Raw genomic sequence first — 22,197 nt, 5'->3', positions numbered from 1 at the left:
TTCAAGACTGAGACCTTGCCTGAGTTGAAGAGAGTCCTCCTTGAAGAGAAGTACCCAGAGCTGAAGAGAATAATAATGGAGAAAAAAATATCCCGAGATCAAGAGGCAAGTCCTGGCCAGTAGTACGAGATTGCAAAGGTCATCATGGAGGAACTCAAACAAAATGCCACTCACTTCCGAGAGAACGTAATGGCCAAGGTGGAGACTCTGAAGATAAAGGCCAACGAGAAGTGGACTGAACTGCTGGAGAAGATCACAGAAATCAAACAGAACTGGCCAGAAACCTACAAAAAGATCAAGGCTGACATCGAGGACCTCAAGCTTCAACTTGAGACCAAGCTGTCTGAATACATCACCAAAGTCCTTACGGTTCTCCAAGAGCTCCGTATTCCTGTTGAAATGCTTCCACTGGAACACATCAGGATTTACAGCCCCTGGACATGTGAGTATTTTTGTTCAACTGTAGATGATAGTAACTTAAATTAAACAAACCTTTCTAGAAACCAAAAACATTTTCTACCGTACATAATATATTCAAATTTATATACATGTAGGGTCATACAAGGGAGGAGATAATAAAAAAAATCTGCCTGCTAGGACATTTTTGGCTTTTAATTATTATATATAATGGAGTTTATTTAGGGATAATTTATTTACAAATCTGGAATATGACAAGAAATGAACATGTATCTCTTAGAATATAAAGACTTAGTTTGAGAATATTTACATTATACGATCATGACATTACAATTGGTATTTTTATTTTTGTTCATGTTACAGACACAGCCATGATCTTTGGTGAGAACCATGTCATGACCTTTGATGGCAAGGTGTACAGTGTTCCCGCCTACGCCAACGAACAGCAAACATACGTCCTGGCTCATGACTACGTAGATCGTAACTTCACACTCTTGGTCCAGAAGAAACGCATTACCCTTGTTGTCCGCAACATGAGCGTTGCAATTGATGACGAGAATGTTGTCCATATAATGGATTGCCAACACTGCAGGAACTACCCTACCAGACACGAGTCAGTAAGGAATTGACCATTATGGCCAAGGGGCCATGGGTGAATGTGACATCAACCAAGGGCATGGCTCTCTCCTGCCATGTTGACCAGTTCTTATGCATCTTCCATCTGAGTGGCTGGTACCATGGCAAATCTCGTGGACTCCTGGGCAACCTCGACACAGAGTATCACAACGACTTCATTCTGCCAGAGGGCGGTATTACAACTGATGTTGCAGAGTTCATTTCAGCATATGATGTCTCTCCAATTGACACGCCAAGAAACGTTATTCCATCTCGATTCGGATCCTGTCGATCAACCGTTGAGAAATGCAGAGAGATGTTCCTTGATGAAGACTCAACATTGAATGCCACCTTCCAAGGATATTAACCAGGCTGAGTTCTACAACTTCTGTGTTGAGGAGACCAGGAAGTGCAATCCAATATGTGAAGTCATCAATCCTGTAGCCATTCTTGGCAAGCATCTGCTCCGTACTGTCAGCTACGAACCCGAATGCTGTAAGTTCCGTTGAACGGCAAAAATTGACTTCCACATTTGTTTCATAAGCTCTGAAAAAGTTTGAAAACATACCCCATACATATTCGAATTGCCCTACATGCAGTTATTACTGATGCTATTTTAAACAACCCTTGTCTTTCTACAGATAACCAAGTTTTAACAAAATGTTTTGATTAAATTTACTCTTGAGCAGAGAAATTGAAAGAATAGAAAAATATTCAATTAAACTAAATTGTGTAAAACATATCATTAATTTTCCCATTCCTAACTGCTTTCTTATAGTTGACTGCACTGTTGGGGAAGTCAGCCAGGAGAACGGCAGGTCTACAAGCTCTGCAGATATCATCTTTGTCGTGTCTGAAACTGCTGCAATGGCTGAAGACAATGTGATCAAGTCCAGTATCATGACCATCATTTCCAAAATGAACAAGAAGCTCAATGATGTGAATGGTGTCAGATATGGAATTACTGCTTATGGTGGTTCAGACATCCATGGGCGACCTCATGTTCATACACTATGTGGACATCTGATGGAAAGCAGCGAGGACTGTGCTTCCAGCGGTATTGACAGTTTGGTCTTTGAAGGAGCTAGGCCCGTTGATGCTATGGGGGCTATCCAGCTTGCTGCCAGCTATCCATTCCGCACGGAGGCTGCCAAGATCATCATCCTGATTGCTGATGAAGATTTGATGGTACGTAGGATCTTGCTTGAAATGAACAGATTCATACAAATTAAATTGAAAATATGTGACTGATGCAAGATTAACCTTCTAGAACCATTCCAATAGTGATGAATTAGTTTCCCACACTTATAAAGAAATTACAAAAAAGAAGGTAATAGGAATCTTTCGCATCTGCAAATAATTTCTAAGCAATAGTGGACAATTATTTTCTTTTCTCTTCCTCTAATTGCATGTGTTTAAGCTTTTGTATTGTTGTTGAAACATAATCTATGATTGTTTTTCTTTCCTAACAGGAGGAGAGTACCAACCACTTTGACTACCTACTCAACATCAACAATAGCAGAGTAGCTATTCAGAAACGCCTTGACCGTCAAGGAATCACCTTCAATGTCTTCTCATCCTACCCTACTCTGAACAAGAAGAGTACAGATTCTCCAATCCTGGGTGTCAACTACCTTGGTAAGCAGATCATCAACAAGAGGAACAGTGGTGAAGTGGGTATCGATCGTCTAGCCATTCCTTCAGGACAGTATGCCAAGCTTGCAAAGGCTACACGAGGTGAGTACTTACTAAAAGTTATATGATGATGATGATGAACAGCATTTGTATGGCGCCATATATCTGTTTCAAAAAACATTTATAAGATCAATTTTAATCTACCACATTCTCGTGGCGAATTAATAAAAATTTAACACAAAGTAACTGACTGAAATAGAAATAAACTAGACCGAATAAACATGAGTTTAATTCTCTGGGATTTTAATGTTATTTAGTTGTATTGTACAGATTTGTATAGAGTTGAGATTCACATTTCTTATCTTATTTTAAAGAAATAATTCCTTCTGATATTATTAATTGCTGTTTATCACATTGGCATAAAATGTTATTAATACTAACCAGCAGGGAAAAGTTGTGATGAAAGATTCAATTTTGAGAATTAAATTTAATTTAATAAGAATACATTTGCCCTTGTCCTTTTAGACCTCAAGTCAAAGTCAATACTATTCTTTTCATATTTTCATCCCAGGTTCTGTTATGGGTCTTCGCTGGTTGCAGACTGGACACCGTGACCTGAACACCATGCTACCCAGGATGGTCTATATAAACAGATCCAACCCCAGGCTACTGGCCAGGTTGACTTCATCTGTCGCTGTGTCATTGGCATGTATGGAGAGTCCCGTAATGAATGCCAAATGACCAGCTTTGTTGATGAGGAATATTAAGTTCATATACCTCTACCTAACATTAAAAGGCAACACCACTAATAGTTTTGGATAGAACAATGTAAGGGCTGCATGTTTTTTTTCTCTATTCATAATAGCTTTATTTAAAATGCAAGAAGTTATTTCATACTAAATACAATATTCTAAGGAAACATCACAATATAAAATCATGTTAACATTATATTTTGCTTTCTGTAAACAAAAAAAAAAGATGAAGTTTATTCATGTTCTTTCCTCTCTCGTGAGCCGTTCAAATATCCAAGCTATTTTTCCTGTTTGACAATGCATTTCCCCTGACTACGACTTGTTTAACATTCAGTAAATTATAATGAATAATTTTTTTGTTCTTCAAATCTTGAAACATTCGTTGGAATTTCGTGTTAGTATATTCCTTCAGCATATATTGATTGGTTAACTGAAAGTCTCTGAAAATCTGTTTCTGACTTTTACATTTAACAATGGTCCTTTGACTCCTTTCAATGCGATTAAAAGACATAAAAGTCTTAGAATCTTTTCAATGAAATACATGTAAGACTTTAAACCCTTTAAAAAAGCCAGATCTAAGTAAAGTTCTCAACGTTTTAAATTTTGCTTCAAGTATGAGGCATATGCTCACATGCAAACAAATTTGAGATATGTAATGAACAATGTCTTTAAATGTTTTCTTTTGTTATAACTTGTGTATTTATGTATTTGATGTGAGGTTAAATAAATAACCGAACAAAGAAAACTTTTGTGCTTTTCCTTTCATTTGATATCTTTATAATTATTCACAGGATTGACTGTATAGGCTGTTGAATTCTTTGTCCATCAATGTATCAAAGGGATTCTACTGTTAGCTGGGTAATGTGCCTTATCTATGAAAACTCCCTTCATTCTGTCCCTAATTTTGAATTCAAGAAGTACATGTATTATGTATTTTGAGTTGCCAAAAAGAAAAACATTGTCAATAATTAATTTACAACGAATATGGAAATATAAACATTTAGTTCTGGCAATTATGAATGCTGTTAGTACATGTATTTTTTATGATGTCAGAAATATGTACAACGAATGTGTGAGTGATGTACAGTGTAGTATCAAAATAGTAAACAAAACACAACTGGAAAATTGAAAACCTTTTTTGCAAGGTCTCAAGATAACAGACTTTACCACAAATTTAAGATAAAAATTTGATAATCAATTTGATTGAATTAAATCTTCTACATTTTTAATCATATCGTGAATCAGGTAGCCCTTTGCCAAAATACTTATGGCATTATCAGAGGACAAGTAAAAACTTGATAGTTTAGCAACTGCACCCACAGAGAAGAATTTGTTATGTGAAAGACGAGAACGTGTCAGAATACAAGAGTACCAGGTGTATGAAAGTGAAAGGAGATGTAAACATGAAACCTTGTAAATAAGTTGTGAGAAAGATACTGAAAACGAAATAGAAATTCAAAATAAGAAGAAAAAAGGAAGGTGTGAGAGGGGAGGGGAGGAGAAAATGAGCTAGAGAAGGAAGAGGGGAGGAGAGAAGGAGAGGGGAGCGGAGAGATGATGAGAGCTAAGAGAGGAGAGAAGATGAAGAAGGGAGTGGAGAGAAGAAGGAGAGGAGAGAGTAGAGATGATGAGAGCTAAGAGAAGAGAGGAGAGGACTTGGGAGCTTAGGAGAGGAGAGAAGATGAAGAAGGGAGTGGAGAGAAGGAGAGAAGATAAGGAGAGGAGAGACGATGAAGAAGGAGAGGAGAGCGGAGAGATGAGAGCTAAGAGATGAGAGGAGAGGACTTGAGAGCTTAGGAGAGGAGAGAAGATGAAGAAGGGAGTGGAGAGAAGGAGAGAAGATAAGGAGAGGAGAGACGATGAAGAAGGAGAGGAGAGCGGAGAGATGATGAGAGCTAAGAGAGGAGAGGAGAGGACTTGGGAGCTTAGGAGAGGAGAGAAGATGAAGAAAGGAGAGGAGAGAAGGAGAGGAGGGAAGGAGAGCGGAGCTCAGAACGGGAGATGAGGAAAGGAGAGGATCGAGAGGGAGATGAGAAAAGGAGAGAGGAGAGGAGAAGGAGGTACAGCTAGAGAAGGATGGGGCAAGACCAGGAGCAAAAGACAGCTACGGAATTGGACAATTACATAAAAATACAAAAGGAAGGATATGTAAAAGACAGACAAAAACAGATTTCATTTTGGAATGGCAAAATAAATAACACAACTATCTTTGAAGAAGAAAAAACCCTTGATAAGGTAAATACACTTCCCTTTCATTTTAAACCCCTTTCTTCTTATTTCAAAGCCCGTGGTGTCACTTTATATTGACATGTGTAACACATAGCGAAGTAAAAAATATGGCCACCTATTAAGCATATATTCAATAACAATGCCCTCAAAATATGACCCTTTTTAATATAAAGCATCTACATATGCATACACATCCATGCGAACAATGACCCGTCGTGAAATTTTTGTTCTCTCAGATGTTTTTTTAATCACTTTATTATTGGGTTTGTGGTCATAATGGAATGGACGCAAAACAATAATAAGTGGAAAATTATTTTGAAACGAAAGGAGCACGAAAACTTTAATGGATTATTTTGTTAATAATTCAAGTGCCTAAATCAGTCATAATCTTATGTTGCACCAATTAATTGATTTAGTGGGTTTAGGACTACAATTTCAGTCACCCTATCATAGGAAATAAGTCTATTTTAATACAGATAAACGTTTTGCAAGCGTCTTGAAAAAACCCTTAATAAAACACAAACACATCGAAATTAGACAAATGTTCGATTAACAAGAACAGGATTACCATAAACGTTATTCTTTTGAACCTTAAAGTTCATGAGAAGCCATATGAGATGGTGAGTATATTTCTCAAACGGAATTTTTAAGTGTTGAAGGTCTAACATATAGTATACATTTCAAAGACAAAGCCAGAAATCTAGTTTAAAAAAGGAGAGTGTTGTTAAAGATAAGACCAGTTATGGTCATGCGATTGCATTGTGAAAGAAACGTTGTGGAATCGATCAGAAAAGGTTGCCCATCTAACATATACGTATTGGTGTGTACTGCAAGGTTCTGGAATCATCAAAATGATAAGAAATTTGGCCCAGTCTTGATAAAGTTACAAGCACTGTACACATGAAGATGTATATGGGACTATCCCCACATGCGCGTGACACGTGCGTTATATCTATCAGGGTCCAAATATATATAATAATTTACCAAATATATCAATTAGTAGGTGGTTTCTCAGCAAAATTTGTATGATCACGTATTAGTCAAAACATATTCTTTCACATGATTGGTAATAAGAGCTTCCATTTCATTTTTGAGAGGGGGCGTTTCCAAAACTGGTCTTTACCTTTAAACTATTGATATCAACTACCTTCGAAAAATCAACCTAAGGAAATTTCAATAGCCTTGTGCGTCACTTATTGCAATGTCGAACACGACAATGAAGTATTACGTAATCAAAACAGGACATTTCGGTCTTGAAAATGCCCTTGAGTTGATTTTTCGAAATAGTTGCGATCGTGTTAACTTCTAAATGCAGTGGAATATGAACAATTAACACTAGTTGTTAAATTCAACTGAAATGTACATTTATTTATATTCATTGAATATATCATTTGATTCCACATATGTAGTGTAAGGAAATTGACTGCAATCCATATCAAAGCATACAAAAATCCACTCAGTTTAGAAATATAAAAACGATATTTTCGGAGTTAAGTTTTATCTCAAAACTCTAAATTTGGATGATAGTGATCTTGACAATCATTTGAAATTCTTTCTTAAGTGAAATATGATATATACTGTCCCGTTTTAACGAAGACTTTTATTTTGTGAAGATTTGCATGGTTCTATTGTTTAGACAGCCCCCGCTAAGAATAGCTGATAATAGACACAAATGGAGGGCCATGCCCGCCGATTTCAGTAACAAACCTGGCACTGGATGACGATGATAATGATGATGATTATGATGATGGTGATGATTATGATGATGGTGATGATTATGATAATGGTGATGATAATGATGATGGTAATGATGATGATAATGATGATGATAATGATGATGATAATGATGATGATAATGATGATGATAATCTTGATGATGATAATGATGATGATAATCATGATGATGATGATGATGATGGTGATGATGATGATGATAATGATGGTGATGATTATGATGATGATGATGGTGATGATGATTATGATGATAATGATGATGTTTATGATGATGGTGATGATTATGATGGTGATGATTATGATGATGATTATGATGGTGATGATGATGATTATGATGATAATGATGATGATTATGATGGTGATGATTTTGATGATGCTGATTATAATGATAATGCTGATGATTATGATGATGATGGTGATGATGATGATTCTTGTATTTCCTAGGATTAATGAGACTAGAACCTATAACACTGTAATACAACTTATTATTACAACCTATGGATTATTGCAACACTGTTAAAAATCACATGTTATTCAATCATGGTAAATAATACAAGCTGGCCCACTTGAAAGACACCTTTTAAAGATAACCTCTGTTGATATTATTGGAAAATTTGACTAGAATGTCATTTACGCAATGATTGTGAAATGTTTAGACTTATCTTATTCTTCCCTGAACTTTCATTTCAAAGTGGACTAGAAATAAGGACACCGGACACGTTTAATGTTCATTGTTTTGGCTTATCTATTGAAAGAAACAGAGGGAAAACAGAGTCATGTTTAATTGATGATCAATGTCAAGCGTTACATTCGAAGAGTTTGCAAGGCTTATAGTGAACAGTAAGATCTTAAAAGGTGGGGAGAGGCGATCTAATCTCTATGCAACCATTTAACTTTTCGAAACATCATCCATTTATTTTAGATCAAGGATATCTCAACCTCCAGTCATGTCACAACAACTGGAAACAAATGAAGAGCAAACGAACTTTGACTTTAGAAGGCCTACATTTTTCAGGTTATGATGACAGGAAGGTAATTGTTTAGTCATTACTTATTGTAAACCATGACCCAGTTCATGATTATCAAACAAGTTTGATAACCCCCACATTAAAAGTGGGTCTTTATGAGAGATAGTTAGATGGAGAGAATGGACGAGAGAGAGAGAGAGAGAGAGAGATAGAGAGAGAGGGAGGGAGAGGAGATGGGTAAAAGGGAGCTAGCTTTAAGTGTGCCAAAGATCATATATGTGAATGACCATATTCCCCACAATCATTATCAAAGAACAATCACAAAGTACCGTGTCTCGGTGATTTAATTAGAGTGTATTTAAAGTGCAATGATTACTATAGATATCGAATATACATTGTTTCTCTAATCTCTTGATAGACTAAAAGGGCAAAAGTAACATGTGCTATTTGTTTAATAATAACCCCGTGATTTTACTTGAAGATTGGGACCCGATGCTACGATAAGTTAGTTTGAATTGTGATGAGATATAACGCACAAAGTACAATTATGAATTGTTGAAGGGCGTCTGTGTTCAGCCAATCAGGCCAAGGCTCCTCCTACCCCATGCCTTCTAAGATAAGTTTCAACCAATGAAGTGCGTTGATTGGGAGCATGCGCGGTAACCATCCCTACAATGAAGCTGTTATCATCCTGGTATATAAGACAGGGTAAATGATACGAGTTGTTTTACTAACCATTTTTCTAAGTCTCTACTAGTGGATGTACTACCTTCATCATGAGGGCTGTTAGTTTTCTACTAGTTAGCCTTCTTCTGGCCACGGCTGTAGTCGCTGGTAAGCCTCATATCTTACGTACCCTATCGTTCATTATACTGATCTCATTCCCTTTTTCTAGAGCTTTTGCGATCATTCATTTTCCTTTTTTTTTGTATCCTGATTTCTTTTTACCTTCTACTATTTTACTCCATTTCTTTATTTTTTGTAAATATTTTTTCTTTCTTTTTTCTTTTTTAAATATTTTTTTCCCCCAAAAAAAATCTAGAAATTCTTAGCTACATATTTTTTTAAATATTTTTGTTGATTTTTAAGTATATTTTGTTCATGTTATATTGTAAAACAGCAACTGAGGAACTAACACTTCACCAAGCTTTGCTTCAAGTTAGTTCCTCTTTTCTCGTGCTTTTTTCATTATATTTGTCGTTTCATTGCATTTTGTTTTGTTTTGGTGATATAATTATTTTTGTATTATGTTTTGCATGACAAATAAAATCATTTGAATCGATTTTTAATCAAAAGGCTTTCACAATGAATCAAAAGGGCTATTTCAGCACCGTATTCAGATTATAATGTTCGCACATTCAAAAACGTGATGAACAAGGCTATACATGTGGCCTTAGGTTTATTTTTCGAAAGCCTTTGCAATGGTCTTGTGGGTCTTTTATTCTGCTCTATAATCAATTTACTATTGTCACTCGTTTCTTCTTTTTTTTTCTTCGACGTTAAAAAAAAATGATTTGCATCATGCAAGAATCGCTTCTTATTTGGAGTAAGAAGCATATAAAACCTATGTGATTGTGATTAGGATGATGACGTTTATCAATGTTGATGGTCTGCAAATTTAAAATGTTTAAATGTATGTCTAACTCATAGAATATGTGTGAAAACACTAGAAAACTAAGTTTAAACAAAACAAGAAAATATGAATCATCCTGGAATCGAAGTTCATTATATTGTTTAACGAATATTATAGTTCTTTGAATAGCTTATAATTGGTTTGGAAAACGATTCATGCCCTAAATGTAAAATGCTTTTTCCGATTAAAGTGACATTTCGATATTACTACCCCTTCGTCTTTATTTGATACTCCATGCTCCAGCAATACTATCTTCATATCATGGAGCAGTATCAGAAACAGTATATAGAACAGGCGAAGCAGAGTAAAACGGAGGTGTTGTAGTAACTAAGTTGAATAAGACGCAAACAATACAATATTCACGCTTTTTCTTTTCACACGTTTTTTAGACGGTCAGAGGAAATCATTATTGTATGCAAATAACACATCAAATTTATAGTGTATACAGAAGCCCTGTTTTCTTTCGATAAGTGACTTTCACGACGTCTTTCAAGTCTCATGACAAAAACGGAATGAAATTTGAAACCTTGGGAAAAATAATTGTTTAAGAAAATGCGACCCAAGCGCTCATTGTTTCAGAAAATGTTGACAGTGTTTTATATGGCCTTGCCCAATCCTTTTGTCTCTACGCATACTGAAGTTTATATTTAGACTTATGGCAAGGAGAAGAGAGAGCAAAGTATACGGGCTTATTTATTCGAGGAATGATTTGTGTGGATTAAGCACTGGCGTACTGGTGGGGGGGGGGGGCTTGGGGGGCGCCAGCCCCCCAAATAAAATTGAACCATGACTTATTTTCAATTCCATATACAAGTGATCTATAAAATGTTCGTGATATAACATGATTTTCAACAAAATGCGCGTTTCTCCATTTCTGTTGCAAACTGAAACATGCCCAAATAGCCAGGAAGAGCATATGTTTTTTTGTATAGTCACTAAGGGGCCGTGGCCACTAACAGTAACACTAGTAAACAAAATCCTTTCCAGAAGCAACTGTGACAAGCACTGCCGGGCTTTCCATATGTACATCATGTAACACTGCCCAGTGGGGAAATTGAATTCAGACAAGATTAAGAGTAGAGAACGGTACAACGAATCGTCTAGTTTCTCTAATAATTTAATGAAACGACAAAGCTTCCGCGCTTCGGAAGGGGGGGGGGGCAACTGAATTCAGACAAGAACACGAAACAACGAATCGTCTTCTATCTCTGATAATTTAATGAAACGTGAAAGCTTTCGCGCGATGGGCGAATATGAATTCAGACAATGATTAAGAGTAATATTTTAATGAAACGTCAAAGCTTAATTAAGTGAAACGTCATAGCTTCCGCGCTTTGCGCGGGAGGGGCGAAACAAGAATTGAGAGACGAGAACGGTACAACGGATCGTCTTCTTTCTCTGATAATTTAATAAAGTGTCAGAATTTCCGCGCTTTGCGCGGGAGGGGGGGGGGGGATTGAAAAATAACTTAGTTCCTGGCCTCGGGTTAATAGGTTTAAATTAGTAGACATTGGCATTAATATATTTGTCGGTAAAATTGGTTGCTCGTTTTGTCGGTAATCGGTGGCCTCTACATCCTCCTCACTCCCCCACTGAGAACGATCTAGCGACGCCCCTGATAACGACACATTATACACTTGAGATCATTTTTGCAAGTATTACTGATTAGATACCGGACCGCCGTATTTGTGCATTGTGCGGCATCAAACCATATACAACGTCTCACGACTTGACAGATCATTTTTCTCTAACTTCTAACCAATCAAAAGGCCTCGTTTTTTCCAAGAATTGCCGGTGGACATTAATGCGCCAAATATCGTTCTCAAATTGCAAAAGATCCCTACTCTTGGAAGGGGTAGGAGAAAGCAATTTTACGTCATATTACTCCAGAAATTGCCTGAAAATGCGTCTAAGTTGGTTCTGAAATTGCAAATGCTTCTTACTCTGGGAGGGGGCCAGAACCCCCTCACAAACCCACCCCGCTAGGTCGCTCCGCTCCCTCGCCGCTACAGCCTCGTTGTGTCGCTTCATCGTTTTACATATATTTAACCCCATGCCATTTTGTGCCCCCCCCCCGGTAAGAAATTCCAGGATCCGCCACTGATGCCCATACACCTTGACAGGGGCGGAGATCCGGGGGGGACGGGGGACACGTCCCCCCTCGATTTTTTCGTCCCCCCCCCCCAGAAAATTGAAAAAGTGCAACAAAATAATGTACAGCAAATACTGACTAAAGACTGCAACACACTTTTAGGCTTTGGAGGGCCCAAGAGTGCAGCGTTTAGACAAACAAAAATGCAAAAATATTCCGGCTCGGGAGCTATGCTCCCTCGCATAATAACCTTAAAAATGTACAAGTAAATATTGTAGGAAAGTGAAATGTGAAAAAAGTAAATTGTTTGTTTTCATACTATAGTTTTGCTAAAGAATATAATTTTGTAATACAACAAAACTTCAACACCTGTGAGGGGATAGTCGCTTTCGTCACCTTCACCCCTCTCGTTCACTATGCTCACTAACTCGTGCTTGGGGCAGCCCCCCCCCCCCCCCGATTCAATTCAAACGTGGTTTATTTCTAATTCGATACCAGTGACTAATTTACAAAAGTTAGTGAAATGGCATGATTTTCCCTGATCTTCCGGAGGCTCTGCCCCCTGTACCCCCACCAAGGGCTCTAAGGCGGGCCCCTGGTTGCTCAGCTGACCATATTCAAAAGTCTAAAAGCCCCAAGGCGGCCCCTGGATGCTCATCTGATCGTTATTTAATGCCTAAAATCGCTGAGCTTCTGTGGGCTTCACCCCCTGGACCCCACTCCGATTAGTGACCTGCATGCAAGTGTCACAAATAAGGTATCAAAATATGCTCATCTGACCCTTATTAAATGCCTAAAAACGCTGAGCTTCAAGGGGCTCTGCCCCTTGACCCCACGCCGAATTTACACCCAACTTAATTGCTTTGCTCTATCTGATCGCAAATACTTTAGCCCCCCCCCCCTCCCACTTTGAAAAACGTTCCGCGAGGCTTGCATGTAACATGTAAGAGCGTTGATGATGCAGATTTTTTTTTCTCCCCCCCCCCCCCAATAAACGTTTTTGCTCATTACGTCACTCCTCCCTCGTTCCTCTCATTTCGTCCCCCCCCCCCCCCCGGTCATGAAAAGAAATCGCCGCCCCTGCACCTTGAGCTTCGGGGGCTCCGCCCCTTGACCCCCTCCGGGGCTTTGCCCCTAGACCCCACTTTGCGAAACGTTCAGTTGGGCATGCATGTTAGAGTGGGGTGATGCGGATTTTTTTTGTCAGCCCCCCAAACGTTTTTGCTCATTACACCACTGGGATTAAGTACCTGAGAATTCCAATACAAAGCTTTGACATCATAATCACGCATGCACTGTAAGCTTCGGAACTCAAATCTAAAGCGTATTCCCAACAGTGTTTTAAACTAGAAGGCACATTTAGAAAATCAAATCTTCGACGCAAAGACAACCCCTTTCAGGTTGGATTCTTTTCACGTCGAAGACATTTCGAAAGCGGGAAAAGAAATCGAGCAAGATCTTGAGTTGGGTTCAATTGGAAAAACAAACCAGTGGAGCACAAGTACTCTAAATAAATCCGGTGATCACTGTAAAATTGTAACATGCTTTAATACTCAAGATTAAAATTCTGGAAATGATTATGCGGTTCTGGTCATTCTAATAAATATCGTCTTAGGAAATTCGACTACAATATTAGGGCGAACTCTTTAGCGACTACGATGTCAAATCGTTCGTTCGTGTCTCCTTAGATCAAGATAGTTATGTAAAGTTCCTTAATTAAAATCAGTTGATGATTTATTGAATCCCCATTTTCCTCGTTATAAATTGTTTGAGGAATTAGTCTTGGATTTTGATATTCCTCAAATGGACAGACGAAAGTATAATTTCTTGCTGAAAATGTTCCTTGGCTTGAAAATCCGAATGGTCAGAATTAAGATGTTCCTGACACCCTAATTACTAAGTTGATGAGTACAAGAAAAATGCCCAGTTATGCATACAGAGTACTTTGTAATCAGTATTCTTCTCAAAATCGATATGAGTATTGGCATGATAAACTGACAGTACCACAAGATACAAACTGGGATAAGATTAATGTAAATAGTTTGTGATGCACCATTGATACACGTTCACGTTCCTTATATTTCAAAGTTTTTCATAAAGCTATTGGTTTGAATGCATTTTTGTTTAAAATCAAGAGGAAGGACTCCCCTAAAAAAAAGTAACAAAAAAGAAGAGACAAGGGAGAAGGTAACACCACTTTGGAATGAATCGTTAACCTAAATTCACCTCAAAGTTGATTCAAATTTTAATTTAACCAATTTTGAAAAGCTTTTTGGTACCCCTTCTGACATATTCTTGTCATATGTATTCCTGCTCTTAAAATATTTTATATACACCTTTAAATTCAAGAGTAGTTTACCAACTAAGATGGCATTTAGATCATTTGTCAAGACACATAAAGAAACTGAGTTTTTCCTTGCAAAAAAAGAGAAACAAACTTTCCATCCATTAAAAAAAAAATGGAAATTCGATGTTTGACCCTTTTCTTATGTAGAATGTAACGTACATATAACAAATTGTATTTTTATAGAATACACATTGGATCTTTATTTTTATCTTTGTTCGAACTTTGAAGGTTTGATGTAGATTCATAACAGTTTCTGAATATTCGTTGCCATCTCTTGCTCAAAGAATGCGCGCCGCAGCGGATTCGGGGAGCGGTCTTTATTCCCTTTCGCTGAAGTCTGCTCGTGGTCAACTGGTCGGGTTTCTTTTTTGTATGATCGGGTTGTTCATGCTGGTCCCCGAGCCCCCCGCGGTTGAGTTTCATTTCAATTGTATTGTCTTATGGTATAATATATTGCTGCTGTTTTTTTTTTTTAATAGATGAACTGTAATTACTCCCGTGATTGTTTGTAAAAATGTGATTATGAATGATCAATAAAACATAAATATTTATGAAAAAATGGGGAAAAAAAGATCCTTAATTCAATTAAATTAAATTTAGTTCTTCCATCACTTGATGGCTGCGATGGCCGTTTAATTTACAAGGGCCAGGTCAAATCAGGTAAATACATGAACACCTTTTCATCTGGAAAATCTTTTGAATTAATCTTGCACGGAAATATCTCATATTTGCATATTTTTCTCCAATCTAACAGGTCCTTTTGGAACCAGATTCGGTCAAGAAGTTGAGCCCGAGCTTGAATGCTCAGGTAAGTGCCTCAAATTAGATTTTTGTTTCTAATATCCATCTGAACTTACACGGGAAATTCGATATAAAACAGGTCCCTAAATACCCCATTCACACTCTAGTAAATGAGCATGAGTAGTTGAGCCTGCACTTCATGTTTAATTGAAATGAACTGTATATTTCAAATGTAGTTGAATTTGAGCGATTTTGGACATCGTATAAACCGTAAGTATAAGATGCATGTATGGAAGAAATTAAAAAATTATATCAGCATTGGCTCAAACAGTAGCAAAAGTTCTTCTGATCTAACCAAAATGATTAGGATTTGCAATTACATTTGTGTTATCAAAATAGGCCTACGAAAAAATGGCGTATCGCGGGTCTACAATTTCGAAACAGAAAAATGTTGGGAGGATAATTCCAAAGTAAGCATACCCTTGGAAGATACTTATCGTTATAAGAGAATTTATGATAATTTCCTTTCTTTTTGGTCCATTCGCACGATATTGTTTTTCATTCCGTAATCAGGTTGATATTCCAACCTAATTGATATTTTATATGGATGTAAATATGGAATAGTGTGTTTTCATGTATAACTGTTTGTATATTTTAAAAATGGAGTGATTAAAATGAAGTAAAATAAACTGAACTAAACTGAATGATGGGAAAGAAATTATCCTGTCCAATGGTTACCTTATTTCTCGACAAATAATTCATGATAATCAGCATAATTTTGCAATGGGCCGTAGCCAACATAATAAATGCTATCATTTTAACACTTCATTAATTACTATGGGAAATTAAAGCGATAATAAAATACAGAGAATGGAAGGAGAACTAAATGTAGAAAGCTATAAAGCAGAAATAATATAGTGCGGTGGTATAGGATATATAAGAGAGAGAGAAAGCGCTGGAGAGGGTGACGAGTACGTGTGTGTGTGAAAGTGTGTGTGTTGGTGTGTGAGAGTAAAAGAGAGAGAGAGAGAGGGGGGAGAGGGGGTGAGGGATAAAAGAGAGTGAAGTAGTTTTTAAAAAATATTATTGCAACTGCATATAGTTCATTTAGGTATATCGGAGTCCTTTGTTGATCAGTTTTTTTTTCGTGAAAGATATTCATCGGGTCATTAATCTCGGTTCATAACGAGAACAATTATTAATGAAGTTAATTGCTGATCTGATTGTTTGTAAACGATTATATTGTTGACTTAGAAAATCATCTTTATCACACAATGGCAGAACACAAGATAAAAAATAGACATCTGAGACCTACCTTGTTGACATGACTAGCAAATACTTCAAAATTTGTTTACCTGGACAAAGATCAAAACAGCTTTCAGATAACTTCGGATTACATCATTTTGTTGAAAATGATCTCCGTAGTTGAGATAACAAACTATTTGTTATATTTACCTCGCAAATCATTACCATGTCAACTCAACTAAATCCATCTCACTTTCTGAAGAATCTTTTGTATCTACCACTAAAAGATCTTAATTCAATTAAACAAATATCCAAGACGGTAACCACTTGGATGAGTATATACCAAAATCTGCGGGTGTTTCTGCACCAGAATTTTCATGGACATAATGGTAGAAGATTATTCTAAAGCTTCACAAAAGTACGACTCAAATTGTTAAGATTGTATTTTAAAATTGTATTGCAATGTATGACAGCATTTATTTTTTATTTTGAGTATTCTCTCTCTCTCTTTCTCTGTCGCCTTCTTGACTTGAACTATCGTTACTCCAACTTATCAATATTTACCAATTTCAGAGCTAACACGCTTCAAGGAAGGTTATAGTTATACCTTCAACTATGAGGCAGAAACAGAGAGTGGAATTAAAGGCGCTGGACCCGGATCGACATCGACTATGACCTGTAATATTGCCATTGAAGCACCGGAAAGATGCAGGAATGTCCTCAAGGTTACCTCTTGTAGTCTTGATGGTAACCCCCAGCTTGGCGACGAGATGAGTGCTCATGATGTGGTCTACCGCACTGACAAGGGACGTATCATTGAGGTAGTGGCTCATCCCGATGAACCCATTCACATTCTGAACGCCAAACGCGGTATCCTCAGCATGATTCAGCTTGATCTTGAAGCCGATGATGTTGACCAAATCACTCTGAATGAGGTATCTGTCCATGGCAACTGCAGTAGCGAGATGACTGTTACCAAGCGTGATGACAGGCAGAGGCCACGTAAGCTCCAGGTAGTGACTGATCTGAATAACTGTATGCTCAGGAAACGAGCAGAGAACATGACCAGGTGGCAGAGTTTCAAGGACATTGTCCTCAACATGGTAATTTTGTAATTTGACTTATTGATGACACCCAACAGTTTCTATTTGAAGTGATACAATTATAGACAGAATATCAGACGTTTATAAGAATTTTCCTGAACATCACAGATCTTCGGAAATGTTGTAGATAGTGGTTTGTTTTTGTGTCATTATTCTTATTTTTATCTTTCGCTCTTCTCTAGACCGTCATGGACAAGTTCATCAACTCCTCCAAGACATGCAGCTATGATCTGAAAGGAACTACTGGAGAGTTCAGGGGGATTGAGTGTGAAGAGGTCCACTCTTTCTGGCCAATGAACTTCAACAGTGACAGTGGTGTTCGCACCTATATCCAGCAGAGGCTCATTAGTAACACCATTGAAAACCTGAACTCGTTCAAGGTTGATCCAGCAAGTAAGTACAATAATTTGACATACTTATTCTTAATAAGCAATCTTCAATACTGAAATACATGTATGTTGTTTCTTCACCAGAATGTAGTGAGGCATGGTACCGAATCATGATTGTCATTACGTTCTTATCATTAGTTTCCAGGTCAACATGCTTGAGCTATGAGCTTGACCCCAAGGATGTTGGTAAGAAGCCAGATGATGTTACCGCTGACCAAGCCATGGATATCCTGAAGGCTCTTGTTAAGAGTTCACGTGAGGAGGTTAGGATGGAGAGTCCTCGACTCTTTGGTAGATGGAGAGCTGCTCTGGAAGGAATGAACAATGAAACCATCCATGAAGTCTTTGATCGTGCTTACAACTGCAGCGCATACTCACAGACCTGCCGAGACAACCCAGACAAGGAAAAAATTGCCAGGTATGTAGTTCCTCCACTCCATTTGTAGGCATGGTATTTGAGTAGAAAGTATGAGAACCTAATGGATTTTGAATCGAGGGATTAAGAAGACTTTATTATACTCATTAGGAACATTTACTTGAATAAAATGTGTGTATTTATATTGTATATTTATATAGAACACTAGAAGTTGACCTCAATTTCTTTTTCTTCATCCTACAGGGAATACCTTCTTGATGGCCTACTTCCTTGTACAACCATGGCTTGCTTCAGTGTTAAGAACTATGCCATCGCTAAGGGAGTCGTACCCAAGCCCCTTGCTAATGCATGGATGGTAACCATGGCCCTTCAGAACTATCCCACCTTGGAGCTGATGAGTGAAATGCTACGTATGGCTCAGTATTCACCATCCCAGATTACCATCTTTCCTCTCAGTATCATGGTCCACAACTACTGGGTGAACAATGAGGAGATTCACACTGCTACCACTGTGAGTAACTTCCTAGTCATCAAAAACTTTGTGTTTATGAGTTGCTTTTGTGATATATATATATATATACTGTAATGAGTGCTTAATGGTATTGACTGATATTTATTCATTCGCTTGTTTTGCTTGTAGCTCCCTGAACCCATCATCAAAACCATCAGGTACCTGAAGTCTCTCGTTGGTAATGACTGCACTGTATCAGCTGAAAACGAGCGTCTTGCCCTCGTTGCTCTGAAGGTAAAACGCAAAAACTACAGTGAAAATACTGCATTTATAACTGCAGTTGCATCCTTATGCTTGCAATTAAACTAAGATTAGGTATATTGCATTTAAGTCAAAATGAGTATGAAAAAACACACCTTGGTCTCCAATCTAATTCTGTTAGATCCTTAATTTAGACTTACTTTACAATCATTTTGATATGATACTAACATGCTTTCAAGAATGGTTTTTACAAAAGATTCTACATGTATCATGTTTATTTTCCTATTCATACAGGCCATCGGAAACATTGGTGAGCCTGTTGAGCGATACGACCAACTGACTTTCATCTTCTCTGAGAGAGTATCTCCTGTCCTGATCAGCTGCACAAAGAACAAGCAGATCCCAAGAGACATCTCCAAGGCTGCCATTCAGTCCATGCGTCGCTTTGTGATGAGTGATCAACTCCGTAGCCAAGTCATTTCTGAGCTCTTCGAGGATACCACACTTGATGTACCACAGAGAATTGCTGCCTACCTCATTATCATGAAGGCTAACCCAAGTGTCTCTGAGCTGACTGGCCTCTGGAGCTTCCTCAAAACCGAGCCTGTTAACCAGATGAAGGCCTTCTGTTACTCTCACATTCAGAATGTTGTTGAGTCAAGCGAACCAACACTACAAGAGTGAGTGTTAATCATTTCATTAAAACAGTAACTGATTCTGCTAATACTGGTTTCACTCTCCGTCCACTCCTCCTCAAATAAAAAAAAAGTAATGTAAAACTGTGAGCCAATCCAACATATTTGCAGAACAATGTCAGTTTTCTACCAATTCTAAAGTTTCAAGTTTAACTATACAAGTAAAACATTGATGGATATTGAAACTGTGTTTCGATTGTTTTTGACAGGCTCAAGAAGAATTTGAAGATTGCTATGATTGGTGAGGAACTACCAGAATACCCCAAGGATATTCGCAAATATTCTCGCTTCTTTGAGCTTTCCAAGAACCTAACCGAACCATGGAGGAACAACACTGTTGCTGCCCAATTTGAGAGTGACATCATTTTCAATCCTGAGAGCTACTTGCCTCAAGAGGTCATGTTCCACTATGTCCTGAATGCTCTTGGAAAGAGTTGGGATATCTTTGAGGTAGGAAAATATAGAAAAAATAATGAATAGACAGAAGGGGATTGTTTCTAGCATAACAATATCAATTTGAAGTCACCTACTAAATGTTGTACTATTTATTCTCAAGGGTTATCAAATTAGTTTTGCAGGAAATTAAACCAAAAATAAAAATGATGTAATTTTTTTAAAATTCTTTTCAAGAGTTCTTGATGTGTTACTTACTTAATAACAAATTGTCATGCTTTGATTTCCATTTGCAGACCGGCATTGAAATGAAAGGTTTTGAGCCAATCATTGAATCAGTCTTTGGACCTGAGGGATTCTTCCCAGAAGTAAAACTTCAAACTATGTTTGAAACCATTGATGAGAAAATCTTGTCTAAAGTTCGAGAGTTTGCTGAGGCTCAGCTTGGAAACTGGGTTACTCCTAAAGCTGAGCCAGACAATGAGGTCTACAACAAGCAGGGCAAATACGGCAAGAAGATGAAGAGGCACTCACCAATTGGAGAGCCTCAGGTATAATATTTAATTAGTATTGATATTAAACATGAATGATGAATATAATTGTTGTTTACACTTTGTCATTTGCTTGCAAATCATATTCTAATCTACGTCAATCTATGATAATAAGTTACCAAGTGCTTGAAGGATACTTCACAAATATATTGCACGGGTGTTTATAAAATGACTATTTTGGACATTATTAAAAGCTCCATGCTTTCATGATTTCAGAGTGAAATTCATTCATCCCTCTTCAATTGTGATGCGCGTTTAATATGCTTTCAGGTTGTTGATATGATCCACGAAAATACCATGAACAAGCTCAACCAACTGCACTATCTGGTTGGCATGGAACCATCTGCTACTGATGCTACAGTCTTCCTTCGTCTCCTTGGAAACGAATTTGGTTTCGTTAGTGCCAGTGATGTTCTTGCTCTTATTCCTTACACCATGGGAATTTATGAAGAGCTTTTGAACAAGACAAAACAGGTCAGTTTATATTCAATTGTTATTTGATAATGCACAATAATACTGCTTTTAGAGCATTCTCCAGCAATGTTTCACTTTAATCAAGTTCATTCAAATCGGCATTGACAGTGAAGGGATAACTAAAAGAAGTAGATATCTTCATGTTTCGCTCAAATAGTAGGCTTTTCAGTTTGTCATGAATGAAGAATTGTCAAATAAATTTTGATCAGCCAAGTATTCATCAGGGATATGTTTGAACATTACAGATTCCACAGCTCCTGTCACAGGGACTCAACCTCAACACAACTCGATCTTTTGTCTTCATGGATAAGAGCTTCATTGTACCAACTGGTATGGGTATGCCCCTTAACTGCAGCATCAATGGTACTGCTGTTGTCAGCCTACGCATGAAGAGTCAGTTCAGCTTTAATCTTCCTAAGATCATTGCCGCTGGACATGTTGCTCCAAGGTACGTTCCACATGTTGAACATATTTGATTATTCCACTTATTTTTAACTGCTTGGTTTTAATTTTTGCGTGAATATGAAAGAAGAAACTTCTTTAATACATATGTATTGTCTTCTACTTTTTGCCTACTTCTAGTGGTGCTGTAGAGGTTCTGGCTACCATGGGCATTGGTCTGCCCACCAAAGTCTTCACTGGTGTTATGGCCAATGCTACTGTCTACCATTCCTCCATGCTGGCAGGCAACATCACCATCGATGGAACTCACCTCAAGATCAACCTTAACAACACTGACCGTCCAATGAACCTCTTCAACTATTCCACAACCTACAACCTCTTGAAGGCTAATGGAGATATTGAATTTATCCCAGGAGTTCTTCAGGATGCTGTCAGAAGTCAGAGGTGTACCAATGTCAGCAAAGTCTTTGGTGTTGATCTGTGTGTTTCATGGGCCTATCCCAATGCAAGCTACGTTGCTGAAGCACCACGTTTCCCATTCAGTGGACCTAACAGTTTCAATGTTACCCTCGTCAACACAGACCAGTAAGTATTACTTACGATCACATTGGATATATGTTTACAACAAGCCAATGCTATAATTACCCCCAACTAACAACAACAACAACATTATGAGTGATGTCAGGAGTGGGAT

The 22,197-nt window shown here is 37.7% G+C and overlaps 3 protein-coding genes across 3 annotated transcripts in view; all 3 read left to right on the top strand.

The window, feature by feature from the left end:
• LOC580672 overlaps positions 1–4,164 on the top strand; it is a 28,714-nt gene extending 24,550 nt beyond the window's left edge. The window contains 3 exon segments of the mRNA XM_030996799.1: positions 1,811–2,220; positions 2,505–2,769; positions 3,239–4,164. Of these exon segments, the coding sequence (XP_030852659.1) occupies positions 1,811–2,220; positions 2,505–2,769; positions 3,239–3,408 (845 nt within the window). The 3' untranslated portion in view covers positions 3,409–4,164.
• LOC115928829 lies at positions 121–1,369 on the top strand. The gene is made up of 2 exons (XM_030996800.1): positions 121–442; positions 781–1,369. The coding sequence occupies exons 1-2, from the start codon at positions 145–147 to the stop codon at positions 1,044–1,046; spliced, it is 564 nt and encodes a 187-aa protein (XP_030852660.1). The 5' UTR covers positions 121–144; the 3' UTR covers positions 1,047–1,369.
• Positions 4,165–9,104: 4,940 nt separating the features above from the next.
• Positions 9,105–22,197, top strand: part of LOC583017 — a gene marked incomplete at its 3' end in the record, with an annotated part of 27,553 nt that continues 14,460 nt past the window's right edge. The window contains exons 1-13 of the mRNA XM_030995875.1: positions 9,105–9,184; positions 15,177–15,230; positions 16,982–17,511; positions 17,694–17,904; positions 18,039–18,318; positions 18,520–18,787; positions 18,917–19,021; positions 19,283–19,668; positions 19,893–20,133; positions 20,373–20,627; positions 20,898–21,101; positions 21,347–21,549; positions 21,684–22,088. Of these exons, the coding sequence (XP_030851735.1) occupies positions 9,127–9,184; positions 15,177–15,230; positions 16,982–17,511; positions 17,694–17,904; positions 18,039–18,318; positions 18,520–18,787; positions 18,917–19,021; positions 19,283–19,668; positions 19,893–20,133; positions 20,373–20,627; positions 20,898–21,101; positions 21,347–21,549; positions 21,684–22,088 (3,200 nt within the window). The remainder of the gene's footprint in view (positions 9,185–15,176; positions 15,231–16,981; positions 17,512–17,693; positions 17,905–18,038; positions 18,319–18,519; positions 18,788–18,916; positions 19,022–19,282; positions 19,669–19,892; positions 20,134–20,372; positions 20,628–20,897; positions 21,102–21,346; positions 21,550–21,683; positions 22,089–22,197) is intronic.

This window comes from Strongylocentrotus purpuratus, unplaced genomic scaffold (genome assembly GCF_000002235.5).
Source record: "Strongylocentrotus purpuratus isolate Spur 01 unplaced genomic scaffold, Spur_5.0 spur5_scaffold_3, whole genome shotgun sequence".
Lineage (NCBI taxonomy): Eukaryota > Metazoa > Echinodermata > Echinoidea > Camarodonta > Strongylocentrotidae > Strongylocentrotus > Strongylocentrotus purpuratus.
Note: the sequence above shows the minus strand (reverse complement) of the source record. Positions and strands in the feature narration are given on the sequence as shown.